The sequence below is a fragment of the Mytilus edulis genome, chromosome 6, assembly GCF_963676685.1.
Source record: "Mytilus edulis chromosome 6, xbMytEdul2.2, whole genome shotgun sequence".
In the NCBI taxonomy this organism is placed as follows: Eukaryota; Metazoa; Mollusca; class Bivalvia; order Mytilida; family Mytilidae; genus Mytilus; species Mytilus edulis.
In genome coordinates this window covers 43,140,676-43,157,032 of record NC_092349.1, presented here as the reverse complement: position 1 = coordinate 43,157,032, position 16,357 = coordinate 43,140,676, and the positions used below count along the sequence as shown (strand labels likewise).

At 31.7% G+C, this 16,357-nt stretch overlaps 2 protein-coding genes across 2 annotated transcripts; one reads left to right on the top strand and one right to left on the bottom strand.

The window, feature by feature from the left end:
• The first annotated feature begins 1,771 nt into the window (after positions 1 to 1,771).
• On the top strand, positions 1,772 to 6,705 carry LOC139527703 (four-domain proteases inhibitor-like). The gene is made up of 5 exons (XM_071323325.1): positions 1,772 to 1,884; positions 3,219 to 3,339; positions 5,073 to 5,134; positions 6,000 to 6,123; positions 6,572 to 6,705. The coding sequence occupies exons 1-5, from the start codon at positions 1,851 to 1,853 to the stop codon at positions 6,615 to 6,617; spliced, it is 387 nt and encodes a 128-aa protein (XP_071179426.1). The 5' UTR covers positions 1,772 to 1,850; the 3' UTR covers positions 6,618 to 6,705.
• On the bottom strand, positions 5,882 to 14,310 carry LOC139527702 (uncharacterized). The gene is made up of 5 exons (XM_071323324.1): positions 13,828 to 14,310; positions 12,415 to 12,678; positions 10,351 to 10,619; positions 8,882 to 9,449; positions 5,882 to 8,537 (listed from the first exon to the last, which is right to left on the bottom strand). Exons 1-5 carry the CDS (start codon positions 14,087 to 14,089, stop codon positions 8,497 to 8,499), a joined length of 1,404 nt encoding a protein of 467 aa, XP_071179425.1. The 5' UTR covers positions 14,090 to 14,310; the 3' UTR covers positions 5,882 to 8,496.
• Between the last annotated feature and the right edge of the window lie 2,047 nt (positions 14,311 to 16,357).

The following is a 16,357-nucleotide window of genomic DNA, read 5'->3' as shown; positions in this document are numbered from 1 at the left end:
AGTAATATGAAATCAGAGATCTATTTTTTATGTGATTGGTTCCAACTTCTATATAAAACATGTTTGAATGGTTTTACACTAGTAATGTTGGGGCCCTCCATAGCTTGTTGTTTGGTGTGAGCCAAGGCTCCGTGTTGAAGGCCGTACATTGACCTATAATGTTTTTCTTTTATAAATTGTTATTTGGATGAAGAGTTGTCTTATTGACACTCACACCACATCCTCATATATCTATTTTTTTTATATTTATTTTCATGATTTGTTTTGATATGAAATAACTCCAATTAAGCCGTTAGTTTTCTTAATTGAATTGTGTCACATTTTTGGCGTCGGTACCTTTTATAGCCGACTATACGATGTTGGATTTTCTAACTGTTAAAGGTCGTACGGTTTTCTATTATTGATTACATCCACTTCATTTGCACTTTGGTGAATTATTGTCTCGTTGTCATGATCCACATCTTTTTTTCTGTCGTTGGTTGGTCTCTTTCATGTTTGTTTTCGATTATTGTTATGTCACAAATCTTCCTGTTGCTTGTTCGTTTGAATTCGTTCACATTTGTCATGGTAGGGTCATTCGATAACTTACTTTTCGGTGTTGGTTTTGTACATCGTTGAAGGCCGAATGGTAACCTATATTTGCTTAAGCCCGCTTCAATTGGAAACTTTTTGGCATATGCTTTGTTTGAAATCAAACCACACCTCCTTATAATATACTAATAGGTAAATTAACAGTCAACTCGTCAAAAAATACAAAAAATTTTAGAGATTGAGAATATTAGTACTCTCCAATTTAATATAAAAAAGAAGATGTGGCATGATTGCCAATGAGACAACTGTCCACAAGAGACCAAAATGACACATACATTAACAACTATAGGTTACCGTACGGCCTTCAACAATGAGCAAAGCCCATACCGCATAGTCAGCTATAAAAGGTCCCGATATGACAATGTAAAACAATTCAAACGAGAAAACTAACGGCCTTATTTATATAAAAAATGAACGAAAAAAAAACAATAAGGTCTTTCCTCGGGAAGAGGAAAGACCTTAAAAATATGTAACACATAAACAAACGACAACCACTGAATTACAGGCTCCTGACTTGGCGGGGTTAAAAGTGTTAAGCATTTAATTTTACTTTCTACGTAGTTTTAAATTCCAAATACACGAATCACAACTATACGATCGTGTTGTATCGTATCCATGATAAAGATCTGCCCTTGTCGCGAAGTCGATCTATATCTGACACGAAGGTAATAGAGAAATGGCTTATTACTATACCAAATTAATTAAAGAATTTTTGGTTGGTATGGCAAATATTTTAAAATTTTAATGTTACTGTTGATAAATTGGCTGTTTTAATAAAGTTCAAAAGAACAAATGATAGCTTTTGTAATTTAACAACAAATCTTCACATGAATCAAGCACGAAAGATATACTGTAACCCAATAAATGACAATAAAAACAATTATATGTGATGATCTATCAACGGATCTAAATTTTAAACGGTATCATCAATCGCGTTGTAAAATGAATAAATAAAATTGAATTTTCAAGATTTTAGTTATACGGTAATATTAGTTAAAATTTCATTGATAAAATATTGTTTGTCTTGTGTTATCAAATACACATTACTCATGGTCATATTTTAACATTTTATATAAAAATAAGGAGATTTCCATGAATACTATTAATTCGCAAAATGAGTAATCATAACTATTTTTATTCTTGACCTTGTCCCTTGTATATGACCACCAGAAACAGGTGTCAGTATTTCATGACAAATTATACCTTTATCTTATCTACATTTAGTGTACTAATTTTAATTTAATTTGAATTTGATAGCCATGAAGTTGTGTATTGTTTTGTTTGCTTTATTTGGTAAGTGTAATAATTTCTTTACTATTTATGTACATATATAAATAATAATCCCTATAAAAGGTCTAAATGTTCCTCCAAATGTTGCTTGTTTATTCAATTTATTTTTTTGCTTTCGTCTGAGATGACGTCTCACATTAGATCTTTATAAAGGAGGGACAAAAGATACCAAAGGGACAGTCAAACTCATTGATCTAAGATAAACTGACAACGCCATGGCTAAAAAAGAAAAAAGACAAACAGACAAATAATACTACACGAGACACAATATAGAAAACTAAAAACTAAGCAACACGAACCCCACCAAAAACTGGGGGTGATCTCAGGTGCTCCAGAGTAGGCAGATACTGCTCCACATGTGGCACCCGTCGTGTTACTCATTATATCACCAATCCGGTAAATAGTCTTTATTCGGTAGGTCACATTTGTGAAATGGGAACGGGATTGTAGTTACGACAACGGGAACACATCCCTTTTCCATTGAACGCTAATCCTATTTATTAGAAAATAATTGTTCCATGTCCAGAAATTTTACAGCCATCATTTGAATTAATTTAGAAACGTCCTTACTGTACTATTTTGTTTGTCGTTCCTTCAAATTGTTGACTTTATTTGGTATATTTCAAAGTACATAAAAGTGATGTCTCTCTTGTTCGGAATACTAAGGATATTTGTATTATCCAATGCATAAATTACATTAGCCGTATTTGGGGAGAGGGAGTATGTGGCTTTGCTGTTTTATGCCCAACATCTACCTATGTTTATGCTTAGACTGGTTTGTTTAACTAAAAGTGAACTGTCATACATTTTACACTTTATAAAGTGTTCTTTTTGAGTAAAAGGAGTTTAATACGAAAAAACATGTCAAGTAAATTCACTTGTGCCATAAATTCATGACATTTTGTACGCGAAGTGACAGTTAAAAGGGTCAAATTAAAAAGATGAACAGCATTTCGGACCCGTAATTTATAAAAAAAAAAGTAGTCAAATACAGCAAATGTTATCTTTTCCCAAAACAGATAAAAAAAAAGAAAAGATCAAATCATAGTAATCACTTTACATGATTTTTTTCGAAGGAAAATGTTATCAATAATTAAGTTGTCTTTTTATTATTTGATCTACCACGTGAACAATCGTATTGTCCAGTCAACAGATAGAGTAGATTAGTGCTTTCTACTATAACGAATATCTGTTATGTTTCTTTATACAGCAGCGATTTATTAGATTAATATTCAATACACTTATTTGCCAATTCTAGTTTACCAATCTCCATGTAGATGTCAAATGATAAAATGAAAAATAGTATAAAAATAATATATTGTTTCATACTTTTCTAGCTGTTGGGTTGTCCGTTGATACAAGCTGCCTGAGAGCATGTCCTATGATTTATATGCCAGTATGTGGCAGTAATGGAAAGACATATTCAAACAAATGTGTGATGGGAGCAGCATCTTGTGAGTAAGTACAAGTAGAAGAAAAACACCATTGGAAGTGCGTAACCTGGTGAAAGACCAAAATTATACCACTACATACTTTTCCACACGGTCAACGGGTACGATTAGAATAAAGGGTCTCCCTGGTGTACCCAGAAACTAATTTTTTGTTTTTTTTTGCTTGCTATTTGACCATGAAATATAAATAATCATAATGTACACAGTCAATTACTCATCTGTACAAGATTGACAGAATGTCTGTTAGTATTCGCTTCCAAAAATGGTTAAAAATGTTTGATAAATCGGTCAAATGATTTATTTTCGAAGAGGTTTAATTTTCAGTTTTCTGGAACAAAGACGTACTCAAGCTGTGTTTTATGTTGTCAATTGATAGATAATCGCGAAAATAGCTGTAATAAACCCCTTGCAAAATCTTTTAATTTCATACGTACTGGTATATCTTACGTTCCAAAATTTAATAAAACGAGAACACAGAGAAGTTTATTCTAAACTCAGTGTGCAGCATACCAATAGACACAAGAGATTCACAAACACAAACAATGACTTGTGTGACAAAAATGCATACTCAAAGTTAGGAGCCTGTAGTTCAGTGGTTGGTTGTCTTAAGTTCATGTTTGTCATATTTGTATTTCGTAAATTGGTTTGCGATACATTTGGTTAATTTTCTCAATTGAATTGTTTCATATTTTCATGTCGAGGCCTTTTAAAGCTGACTATACGGTATGGATTTTTCTCAATGTTAAATGCCGTAATGCTTCCTATAATTGGTAACATGAACTTTGGTGGATAATTGTGGATAGTTATCTAATTGGCAATCATACCACATCTCCTTATCTTAATGTACGTTTGTTTATATAGATTAGACCGTTGGTTTTCCCGTTTGAATGGTTTTACATTAGTAATTTTGGGGCCCTTTATAGCTTGTTGTTCGTTGTGAGCCAAGGCTCCGTGTTGAAGGCCGTACTTTAACCTATAATGGTTTACTTTTTAAATTGTTATTTGTATGGAGAGTTGTCTCATTGGCACTCACACCACATCTTCCTATATCTATATATAATCAATTCCATGAAAATATGTTCATTATACGAAGAGTAAACTCCAAAGGAATTGTGGTACATTTTAAATTGAAACTACAGATGCTCTTCAACCTATGAATGTAACCGATATAACATAAGACAGAAAAAAAATATCTAGAAATTATAAATAAGGGTCTTGATGGGGGTCTTTTTGTACAAAAACGTTGTCTTTTGCTGTTGACATTTTTATTTGATTAAGTAAAGCATTTAAAACTTGAATGTGTTTCTATATACTTCAAAGAGGGACGAATGATACCAAAGGGACAGTCAAACTCATGAATCTAAAACAAACTGACAACGCCATGGCTAAAAATAAAAAAGACAAACAGAAAAACAATAGTACACACGACACAACATAGAAAACTAAAGAATAAACAACACGAACCCCATCAAAAACTAGGGGTGATCTCAGGTGATCTGGAAGGGTAATTGTTTAGGCCATTTGTCTCTTTTCTTTATTTTCGTCACATTATTCCCTATTCTTTTTTATTTTCATTTGTAAATTTTCTATATTATGTTAACCTATCCAAACCCTCATCAATAACATCGTTTAAAAACATAATGATTAGAACTTATATAAATTTTATAATGTGGAACTCACCGACTTCATTCATACAAATTTAGGTTTAATTATAGAATATAATGAGGATGTTTTTTTCAGGCTGAAAACAGAGTTGACTATAGTAAACAACGGTCCATGTGTTGTTGCCACGACACCTGCTCGTAAGTAAATTCTATTAATAATTGTCAGTACATACCTAAACGGAGCTTTTAATCATACCACTTTTAAACATGGCAATATTGTTACATACTTTAACATTGCATGAGAAAATGCCTGTACCAAGTTAGGAATATCACAGTTGTTATCCATGCATTCATCTTCGCTAGCCAAGGGTTACGATCCATTTCTCTCCTCTCCACCCTTAGCAGATAAGGCCAACATTTGGGATAACAATGTTGCGCCCTCTATCGGTAGATTACAGTCACGCGTATTCTGAATACATTATTCTTGACCAATGGTAGCACTTGAACTCTTCAATTTTGAGGTAAAACACTGTAGAGTCTGAATTCTACACACTTGGAAAAGCAGGAAACGAAAATGTACGTTGACATTCATGCATGTGTGCAAGAAAAATACATGGGAATTTCTATTAATCGATATAATTCAAATTGTCACCAAATATAGTCGTATGTTTAGGGGTCATTACCTTGTGTCGCCGCAATTCTATCTCAATTCACCAAGGGTGGAGAGGAGTGAAGTGGATCGTAACCCTTGGCTGGCGAAGATGCCGTGCATTCGTTTAATGTGTTTTTGATCTTTTGATTTTGAGATTTGATTAGGGTATTTCTTTTTTTTTTAATTTTCCTCGGAGTTCAGTATTGTTTTCATTTTACTTTTTACATACTATAATATTGCATTTCAAAATGCATGTTCTTTGAAAAATCAATTGGCAATGTTATAAATTGGAATTAAGTTAGATCGACGACATTTTATTATTAAAACGTTGAAAACATGAAGAGCTTACATAATAATTTATATTTCAAGAATATTTGAATTAATTTTGTCGTAACATTTGTTTTGTTGAAGCAACCCAAGCTCCAAAGGTAGACACACAATGCCTCCGAATGTGCCCATACATTTATTTTCCTATCTGCGGAAGTGATGGGAAAACATATGGCAATACTTGTGAAATGGAAGCTTCTGCTTGCATGTAAGTATACTAGTAATTTCTTAACATAAAAGCATCAATTTTATGACGCAGTATTATTTACGATGATAAATCATTTTTTCCTTTGGCTGGTATGTCTGCAATTGTAAAAAAGAAGATATTGGGTATAATTCATTAAGACAGTAAACCAACAGCACATAAAACAAAGAGTTTTGTATATTCAAAGCTCAAACTTGAAAGTCTGTTTTTCAAAATATATTTGTAAAACTTCACAGTAGTAATCCAAAATAACTTTCATTAAAAGAACTACGAGTGATTGACCATCAGAATTTCGATTCATAAATACAAGGCTTACTTATCTTAATTCTAGTTATTCAGAGAAAAATAAATTTGGTAGTCGTTTACTGACCTCAAAAGTTATGAAACCTTTTTAAATGGTGCCATAGTTTCAGCATTTACCATGATATGCCTTATATGTTTTTCATTGCAGGGCAAAGACTACATTGACAATGGTAAAACAAGGTCCATGCCAATAAACAATTTACTGATGAAGATCTTCCAATGTTTTAATGTTGTTAGAAAATCAATTTAAAACTAATAAATGCTTGTGTATTTATTGAAAAATAGGGAATTCATTAATTCATTCGCTTTACACACTCCTGTCACACACTTATCAGAACAAGAATCAAAGTTACAGATTTTGTAGTGTTGTGATTGATCATAAAGTACATGTAACAATGTGACTTTGAATACAAATGAAAAGCCAAAAATCTTGTTTGTTTTTTTTAAAGAAATAGCGCTTTTCTAGAAGAACTTAAAATGAAACATTCTTAGACAAATTAAAGTAAATAAACGCAAACGTTTAGTATAGAATTGCAACTACCAGTATTTAAAAGCAATATAATCACACTTAAAAGAAATCGTCACACGAAGAAAAATATAATAAGCTTATAATAGAAGGTCATTTTCAATGCTCAATCATATAATCTAATCAGCAGGATCATAGACAGCAAAATACGACACCAGTGAATTAAATGCAGCCCCTTGATTGCACGTCTGATCATCATGACCATAGAATGATCAAATCTGAATCAATCTTTCAACAAACATTGCGAAAGTTGTCGTAAACACGTTTATAAAATCCTATCCGAATGATATATTTTCGGAAAGTATACGTTTAATAATTTCATTATGTCTCAAAAATGGTTTTCAAAATAAACAAATATATAGGTTGTACAAAATTATTAGCTTACTGTTGACAACTATAGTTGCTTGATTTTTGTATAAAATATATTTTGATGATCTCTACTATTTTGTTCATCGTGTAGTCGGTATATCGATTATGTTACGTTTATATCTACCGGTGTACTAACTACAAAGTTTGAACAGGGCGCAGCGACCACCCTTTTTTCAGCTGTGTAAACTGTCAAATCAAGTGACCCATTTAGTGCTTGGCTTCACTTGACAGCTTTGATGTCAAACACAGTGTTGTTTAGCACCAATTACCATACATTTAATTATTTTTCTCGTATCCACTTCCATTAATTGTTCAAAATATTTTCATTATAAACTTAGGTAACATTTTCCCGAAAACTTGGTGGAAATAGTGTGCATGGATAGGGCAAACAATGAGGGTTCCGAAAAACCTCTTTTAAAGAGATAAACCGCATTATAAAATAGCAAGATTCGGTATGATTTCAAATTTGACAACAAGAGTCCAAAACGACGTGGTTAAAAGCAACTATATGTCCATACCGGTTAGTCAGCTATAAAAAGATCCAACATGATAAGATGATTCAAATAGCATAAAGAAAATATAAATAACAGTAACCAACGATAGCCACTAAATAACAGGCTTTTGGCTTCTGAAAGCCGGGACAGGATTAAACTAACTTGTTCAATATAAAAAAAATCTCTTGAATGAATAGGTAATAAATTTAAATGTGTGGCAGTATTCAACTGAAGCACAAGTCTACAACATGTTATTTTATACAAACTCTGATAAATCAATGAAAAAAGACATGGTGAATATTCATATAAAAATAACATATATTTTATAATTTTTATATTTGTTCACAGTATTCGGTTTAATTGTATACGAGAAATGCACACAAAAAAAGAAAGACAAAATTGCCCAATATTTTGGATACTCACATATTATTACGCAGTTACCTCAAAAACAGTTTGGCACAATATATTTTGAAACAAGAATTCAAACGAGAGTCGACTGTACATATGTCTTTCTTTTTAATGCAGGGTACTGGGTGCAATTTATACGAACAAAAACTGAATGTGTTTCTGCATTCAAATTATGCTAAATAAAAAAGAACACAGCTGAAACAGTTTACTGCAATTCTTTCATAATTCAGAAAATACTATGCAAACCGATGCTTGAAAGTTCTGTACATTTCATCACTATGAAACTACACATATTCCAGATTGCTTCTGCTGCATCTCTGAAACACAAAAAAGGATGAATTATAAAGGAGACCGCTGTTCTCACAATAATAGTGATTTTATTTTTTGCTGAGAATTATCAGTAACTTCCAAATGTATAAATCTACATAGTTATGTACCGGTTACCTGAAAAATATTCTTATATACATTTGTAGAACAAAATGTTTAACTAGAAAATTTATCTCAGAAAGCTGTGATTTTAAGATTAGTGAATTTCTTAAGATCACTAACAAGAAACAAGAAATTGTGTAATGAATACGTTAAATGGGAACGACCAAGAGAAACGATGACACAAAATATCCCTAAAAGCTATAAAAAAAGGTTTTACAGGTAAATTACAAACCTTCCAATTTTTTATCAATACTAGATAATGTATCATCATGCTCTGCTTTCATTTTTGTTATCATATTTTCATAGGTTTCTCTAATTTCTGAGATTGTCTGTGCATGCTTTACACTTCCATTATCAATATATTTCTCTAATATTTCAATTCTTTTTTCGAGTTCTGTCTTCTCGTTTTTTAATTTTTCCAATTCATTTTGCATCATGTTTGCGTTTGCTCGTGTAAATTTCAATTCTTCACTTTGTTGCGTCAAGGTTAAAGAATCTTTTTTCAACATAATTTTCTCCATTTCTAGTTCGCAAAATTTGGCCTCTTTCAATTCCAACTGAATTTCTCGTTCTTTCATTTCTTTTTCTTTTAAAGCTAATTTCGATCTTTGAATTTCTATTTCCTCTGCCTTTTCTTTGATTTCCATTTCTCTATTCTTTATTTCAGTTTTCGTTTCAAGAAGTTTTGTTTCTTCTTTAACAATTTCTTCTTCTTTCTGTGCTAGTTCCTCTTTTTTCCCTTGTATTTCATATAATTTTTCTGTTGTTCTTGCATTGATTATTTGCTCTATCGGTATGTCCTTTAATATAACAAAGTATTTGATATTTATCTAATTGTCAGAAATTATATATTTTGTGGGATTCTTCATGTACATACCAGCAGGAAAGGTTTAAACCTTTTTTTGTTACCGTAACTTTATTATCAAAGGAGTCTGTAATTCAGTGTTTGTTGTTCGAGGCTGCCTTTCATTAATAGTTTTATCGTTACTTTTCTTAACATAAATAAAATTGGGCAGTTAATCTCCTCATTTAAGTTGTTTTACTGGCTGTATCCCTATTTTGACAATTTAACCTATTGTGTCTGTTTTGTTCACGCACCGTTATGATTATAATGGAGTTTGATGTGACTGTCATATAATGGTTAAGCGCTATAAAACCAGGTTCAATCCATCATTTTCTACATTTGTCTATACAAAGTTAGGAATATGACATTTGTTGTCCATTCGTTTGATATGTTTTATTACTTGATTTTGTCATTTGATTATGGATTTTCCGTTTTGAATTTTCCTCGGAGTTCAGTATTTTTGTTATTTTACTTTTTACATTGGTATGTCGAAGCTTTTTTTATACGATATTGGAGTGGATATTTGTCTGAGCAACATGTATTGCTCATAGTTTTTTTTAAATAATTAATATTCTATCTCGGAAATACTTTTTTCCTAAAAAATATAAAATCTGAAAATAACATGAAAACTTTCATATCGAACAACAACGATATGATTCCAAATAGCAAGCAAAACAGGTTCTGCTGTATTCTATTGATTTTCAAAGTGTTTTTATTTCACTCTTTCGATTATTACGAAGTAACTCGTTCAATCAAGTTATACAAAAGAGTGGCTTTAAGGTAAGGCTTGAATAGTTTTTAAGTCTATCAATGACATTTATATGTTTTTCGTAACTGCATTGTACAAATTTACTTACTGTTATTATCACAAAGCAAGATGTTTTGAAATTACCACACACGCAACTATACTCTCCACTGTTAATCATCTTGATATTTTTCATCTTCAATGTGTATTTAAACAAATTTTCCTGAGAAGTTTTCTTGCAATCTGTCTGTTTGTCGCAGGAAATTTCTCTGCCATTTTTCAACCATTTAATATTCAAATCTCTATTCAACTTGCAACTTAAATGAAGAGTTTCTCCTTTCACCAACTCTACATCTCTTAGAGCTTTAATTACTTGTAAACCTGAATACACATTAAATATATGTTTTTAACTACAAAACGTCAAGACAAAAGACGACCATGTCTAATGAAATCGCATATAAAAAACACATTTTGTTTGTAAATCATTATGACAAAGGGTTTGCTCAGATACAAGGTATCATCTAAAAAAATTGAGGAACAAAGCTCAAAACTGTATATTTGTCTAAAAGTTTAACAAGGATACACCAATGTGTCTGACCTCGAGAGTCGAAGTTTAAATATCTAAAGCGCTTGGCTAGCTTTGAATTTTATAGTTGAACGTTTTAATGAGAGGGATATATTATATTACACTTTATAATAAAATTGAGAATGGAAACATTGTTATAGCATGACTATATAACACATTAAGTTCAATTACTACTTCAAGATAGATATTAGAGAACAATTCTCATTAAAAGTGTTATATATACATATATATATAGATAATTTAGCTGATCTGTAAAAATAACATTTTCATGCCTTATATATCATCTACTGTAGTACGACGCTGAATTAAAACTGACGTGGAAAGGTAACACCTCGACCACTGAAAGCTTCATTTTTTATGAAGACCAGGTGGTCGTGTGTTCTAGCGGGACGGCTACAGTGCAGGCGATTTGGTGTCACGATATCTCAGTAGCATGGGTTCGAATCCCGGCGAGGGAAAAACTAAAAAATTTGCGAAAGCTAATTTACAGATCTAACATTGTTGGGTTGTATATAGTTGTATATACATCATGTACACAGACATGTATCATCATCATTGCTGGTGATCCGATGGATAAATCTGTTGTAGAGTTGTCACTGACTCAGGCGTACTTATATATATATCTCCATGCCTTATATATCATGTACTGTAGTACGACGCTAGATTAAAACTGACGTGAAAAAGTAACACCCGGTTACCGAAAGCTTCATTATTAGGAAGCCACGGTGGTTGTGTGGTCTAGCGGGACGGCTACAGTGCAGGCGATTTGGTGTCACGATATCTCAGTAGAATGGGTTAGAATCCCGGCGAGGGAAGAACAAAAAAAAAATTGCGAAAGCAAATTTACAGATTTAACATTGTTGGATTGATGTTTAGACGAGTTGTATATACATAATATACACAGCCATGTATCACCATCACTGCTGGTGATCCGATGGATAAATCTGTTGTAGAGTTGTCACTGGCTCAGACGTAATTATAAATATAATTATTTTCTGTGACTGTATCTTACATTAATTTGTAGGATCCTTTACTATAGATAATTTAGCTGATCTGTAAAAATAACATCTCCATGCCTTATATATCATGTACTGTAGTACGACGCTAGATTAGAATCCCGGCGAGTGAAGAACAAACAAATTTGCGAAAGCTAAACATTGTTGGGTTGATGTTTAGACGAGTTGTATATATATTTTATATATATATATGGAGCATGAATAATCTGCTTCTTTTTATTCAATATCAGATGCAAAGGCTGAGAATATTTCAAAACTATCTATAATGGTAAATAACTGAATTAAAGATTCAATGTTAAAGCGTAAGTCGTAAAGCAGTAGAAGCTGATTGAGTGATAGCTCAATAGCTCTATTTAATATATTCGGAATGTGTTTTTTATTACTTTGCTGACGTATGTTTTGAATTATATATTTTTACAATTGCTTCATGCACAAAACTAGCTTTATGACAAAGAATAAATTATCATACGTAAATTTTCTTGAATTTGAGTCTCATATTTAAAGAAGAAAGGTCACTTGAAAGACTGTCAATCGTAATTCCTATGTTTCATCAGAAATATTTAGTCTGCCCTACCTGCTTTAAGTCTACATCTTGTCTTTGCGTAGCAACATTCACATAAATAATCGCCTGCATCTTCTTCCTGAGCATCCAAAATAATCAGCTGGTGGACAAGAAAATCTTTTGTTATGGTATATTTCGAGCATGTGGTTAATTCTATTCCATTTTTAAACCATTGAACGGTACGATCATTACTGATTTCACAGGACAAAACAACATCCGTGCCTATAGCAAATTCCGAATTTTTCAGTTCTGATGTAAAGTAATAATTTGCTGAAACTAATAAAACAATTCATTTAATAAAGCGCTTATAACGCAAATAAAATGTTTTTACGATTTTTTTATTCAAAAGTTTTTGTAAATCATTCAAAAATCGGATAGTATGTGACTTTTATAACAGATTTTATATAGCTCCCAAGATATTAGATTTCGAAACAAACCTTATATCGGTAAACAGACTGACTTTAAATTAAAGTTGTAATCTGATTAAATAGTATTTTGTTAAAATGTATAATCGATGACAAACATGTACTGATTTATGACCCTATTCAAATTAGATTCCAATATAACAATATTTAGGCTATATCTTTTTTAATCAAATATTAACCGTTAAATTTGATGTAATTAGCACCTAATTCAAAATTTTGTTTTGTCATGTTTTGTCTGTTATTTTCATGCTTGTATCTTAAAATTTCTATCCTTCGGTTTCTTGTTGATTATCTCTACCACTACTGTAAATAATTCTAATAAACTATTGGTTAGTATGTGTTTCTATTAATGTGTACTTGAATAAAGGCAAATGAGTAGATTACTTTAGCCGTATTTGGCAAAACCTTTAGGAATTTTTGGTCTCAATGCTCTTCAAATTTGAACTATATTTGCCCTTTTAAATATTTTTTTTATTCAAGCGTCACTGATGAGTCTTTAGTAGACTTTATTTCTAGATTGAGCCACCCTAGACCCGATTTATTAATCTATACTTGCAATCAATAACACGACGGTAGGAAGAAGATGAGCAGATGACTGTTGTTTGACTTTTCGGTACCTTGGTGTGTAAAAAGTAAAATCACAAAAATACTGAACTCCGAGGAAAATTCAAAACGGAAAGTCCCTAATCAAATGGCAAAATCAAAAGCTCAAACGCATCAAACGAATGTCTGTAATAATTTCACTTATGGTGTTTTATTTTGTCTTTTTGGTATTTTTTCCTTTATTTTCACCAACGTAAAAAAACTTTGAAAGTTAAATTATCACAAGGAAAACAATGGATTTTACTGTAAGATAAAATTAAGATAAGGTTTTTTTTCAGACTCACACATGAAAAAGGTTGTAAAACTCGTTTCATAAATAATCACAGTTCAGAATTTACCTTTTGCCCAACGTCTAACTGCTTCACCAGATATTCATATCACAGTGCAATTTACTTACGGCGAACAAGATGTGCTATTCCGCCATTTTCAGTTTGATTAAGTACATCAATGAATTCCTCAGATTTATCATTTTCCTCTATGTAATAAAATAAATCTCGTATTCCTAAAGCAGGTGACAAACTACATTCAACACCAAGCTTTTCATTGTCCGATATTATATTTCTTCTGTGCAACTTAAACACAATTTGATTTAGATTCCGTGACAGCAATTCCACAATAACATCCCTGTTTTCTTTAAAACAGTCTTGTATCCTCCCCATGACAAACGCATTTAGTGCATGTATTCCGGAAGTTTTGATATCTCTAATTTAATAATATCAATCCTTACATCTTTAACCTGTTGACACTTGTTTTGTTAAATTACTACCAGGGATTCCCCGTAGTAATTAAATGAATTCATTGTATAGATCTACGAATTGAACTATTTATGTAACAACTGAATAAATCCTTATTTGCATGACTATAATAAATATCGTCAATCTTGGGAATTCAAAAATCATGTTAGACAAAAAAAAAATACAATTACAATTGTTCAAATAAGTGAAATCAAAATAGAGTGATCAGAAATGAAAAATGTGCGCGCGCAGGGATTCTTATTGTAGATTCAGCTTAGCAAGTTTGTTTGATCAAGCAAACTGGTTGTCTATATAGTGCTTTATGTCATTGTGTGTTTCTTTGATGACGTAGTTGTTTGTTTTAATAGTGATTAAGATTATAACACAATGTTGAATGCTGTACCATATTTTCTTCTACATTTATGCCTACGATGTCTGTTTATTTTGCTCACATATTGTTGTCATTATTTAGCGATTGTCATATAAATAAGAAACTTTACGTTCTGCTATATAGATGATGTTCTCTCACTAACAAATCTAAATTTGGTGACTATGTTGAACGAATCTATCCCATCGAACTGGAAATAAAGGATACTACAGATACAGTTAAGTCTGACTCATATCTTGACTTACATCTAGATATTGACGATGAGGGTCGGATGAAAACAAAACTTGACGACAAAGGATATGATTTCAGCTTCCTAGTTTTGAGCTTTCCATTTCGTTGTAGCAACATTCCAGCAGCGCCTGCATACGACGAATATATCTCCAAATTGATACGATATTCCTGGGCTTGTATTTCCTATCATGATTTCCAACTGCTGTTTTAAAGAAAGAAAAACAGGAAAGGTTTGAATAGAATACGGTCGCGCTAGACGATTGTTTAGGCTGCAATACGAGCGCCTGTTTCGCTTTTATGTTTTATGAATTCGATTACTTATATCATTAATTTATATTTTTCCCTTTGTTTACAAGATAAGGAACAACGCCACAAATCTCAAAATGTTTGATACTTTATTTATTTTACAAGGTCTTAGATTTTTGTTGTTTACAGAAATAATCCCTAGTGTGGACAGTGCATAACTTCCAAATTTATTTCTTTATATTTAATGCATGAGGTAAAGGTATGAAATTACCTGTTTAAAAAACATTGGATTCTGTATCTTTCTTTTATTGTCTGTAGCTTGCTAATCCTGGATTGAAGTATGTAAAAATAAAACAAAAAACTGAACACCAAACATTCTTTATAGTTTATTTAAAGTAAGCTCACTTGTATTACAGTCGTATATATTCCCCTTATATTAACAACAATGTGTGAGTAAAACAAACTGGCATCATTATTTCCAAAGTCCTAATACAGATATCTGATGTTAAGTGGTTGTCGTCTGTTTATTTGTTCCAATAGTGTTTCTTGCTTCTCGTTAATATATAAATATATTTATAAAAATGTACTTGGACAATGAAAAGCCCACTTTAACATATTTTAAGGATGATAAACACCATCTTTACCTAGTCTCCATTCTTGAAGACCATCATGTATTATATGTGAAGTTGGTACGAAATATTAATCAAGTAAGTCTTGGTCTCTTCCAATGAACCATTTATTTTAACCATAACACTAGGTTAGCAACTTTGTCATCAGTCATGTTGATGTTTTATAAAAGCTAAGTAGAAGCTGTAAGCTCTTAAATATTGAATGAGTGTGGAAATTCATATCAAATATGCAGTCGAAGTTGGTACATTACTACTAGTAGGAAGGGGGTATTATATCGAAGTTCTGTTAAGTTCGTCTCATTTTTGTACTTGTTTTGGCTTTCAAACTTTTTGTATCTGGGTGTCACTAGTTAGTCTTGTGTGGAGGAAATGCACTTTTGGCGTGTTTAATTTTAAACCTGGTGCCTTTTGTTAGCTATGACTCGTGTATTTCTTTGTCCAATATGTTCTCCTATTTATTTGTATTGTAGTCCTGTAATGTTATGTTGTCATTTTAATGTTATATTTAACATTGTCATTAAAAGAGGGACGAAAGATACCAAAGGGACAGTCAAACTTATAAATCGAAAATAAACTGACAACGCCATGGCGAAAAATGAAAAAGACAAACAGAAAAACAATAGTACACATGACACAACATAGAAAACTAAAGAATAAACAACACGAACTCCACCAAAAACTAGGGGTGATCTCAGGTCT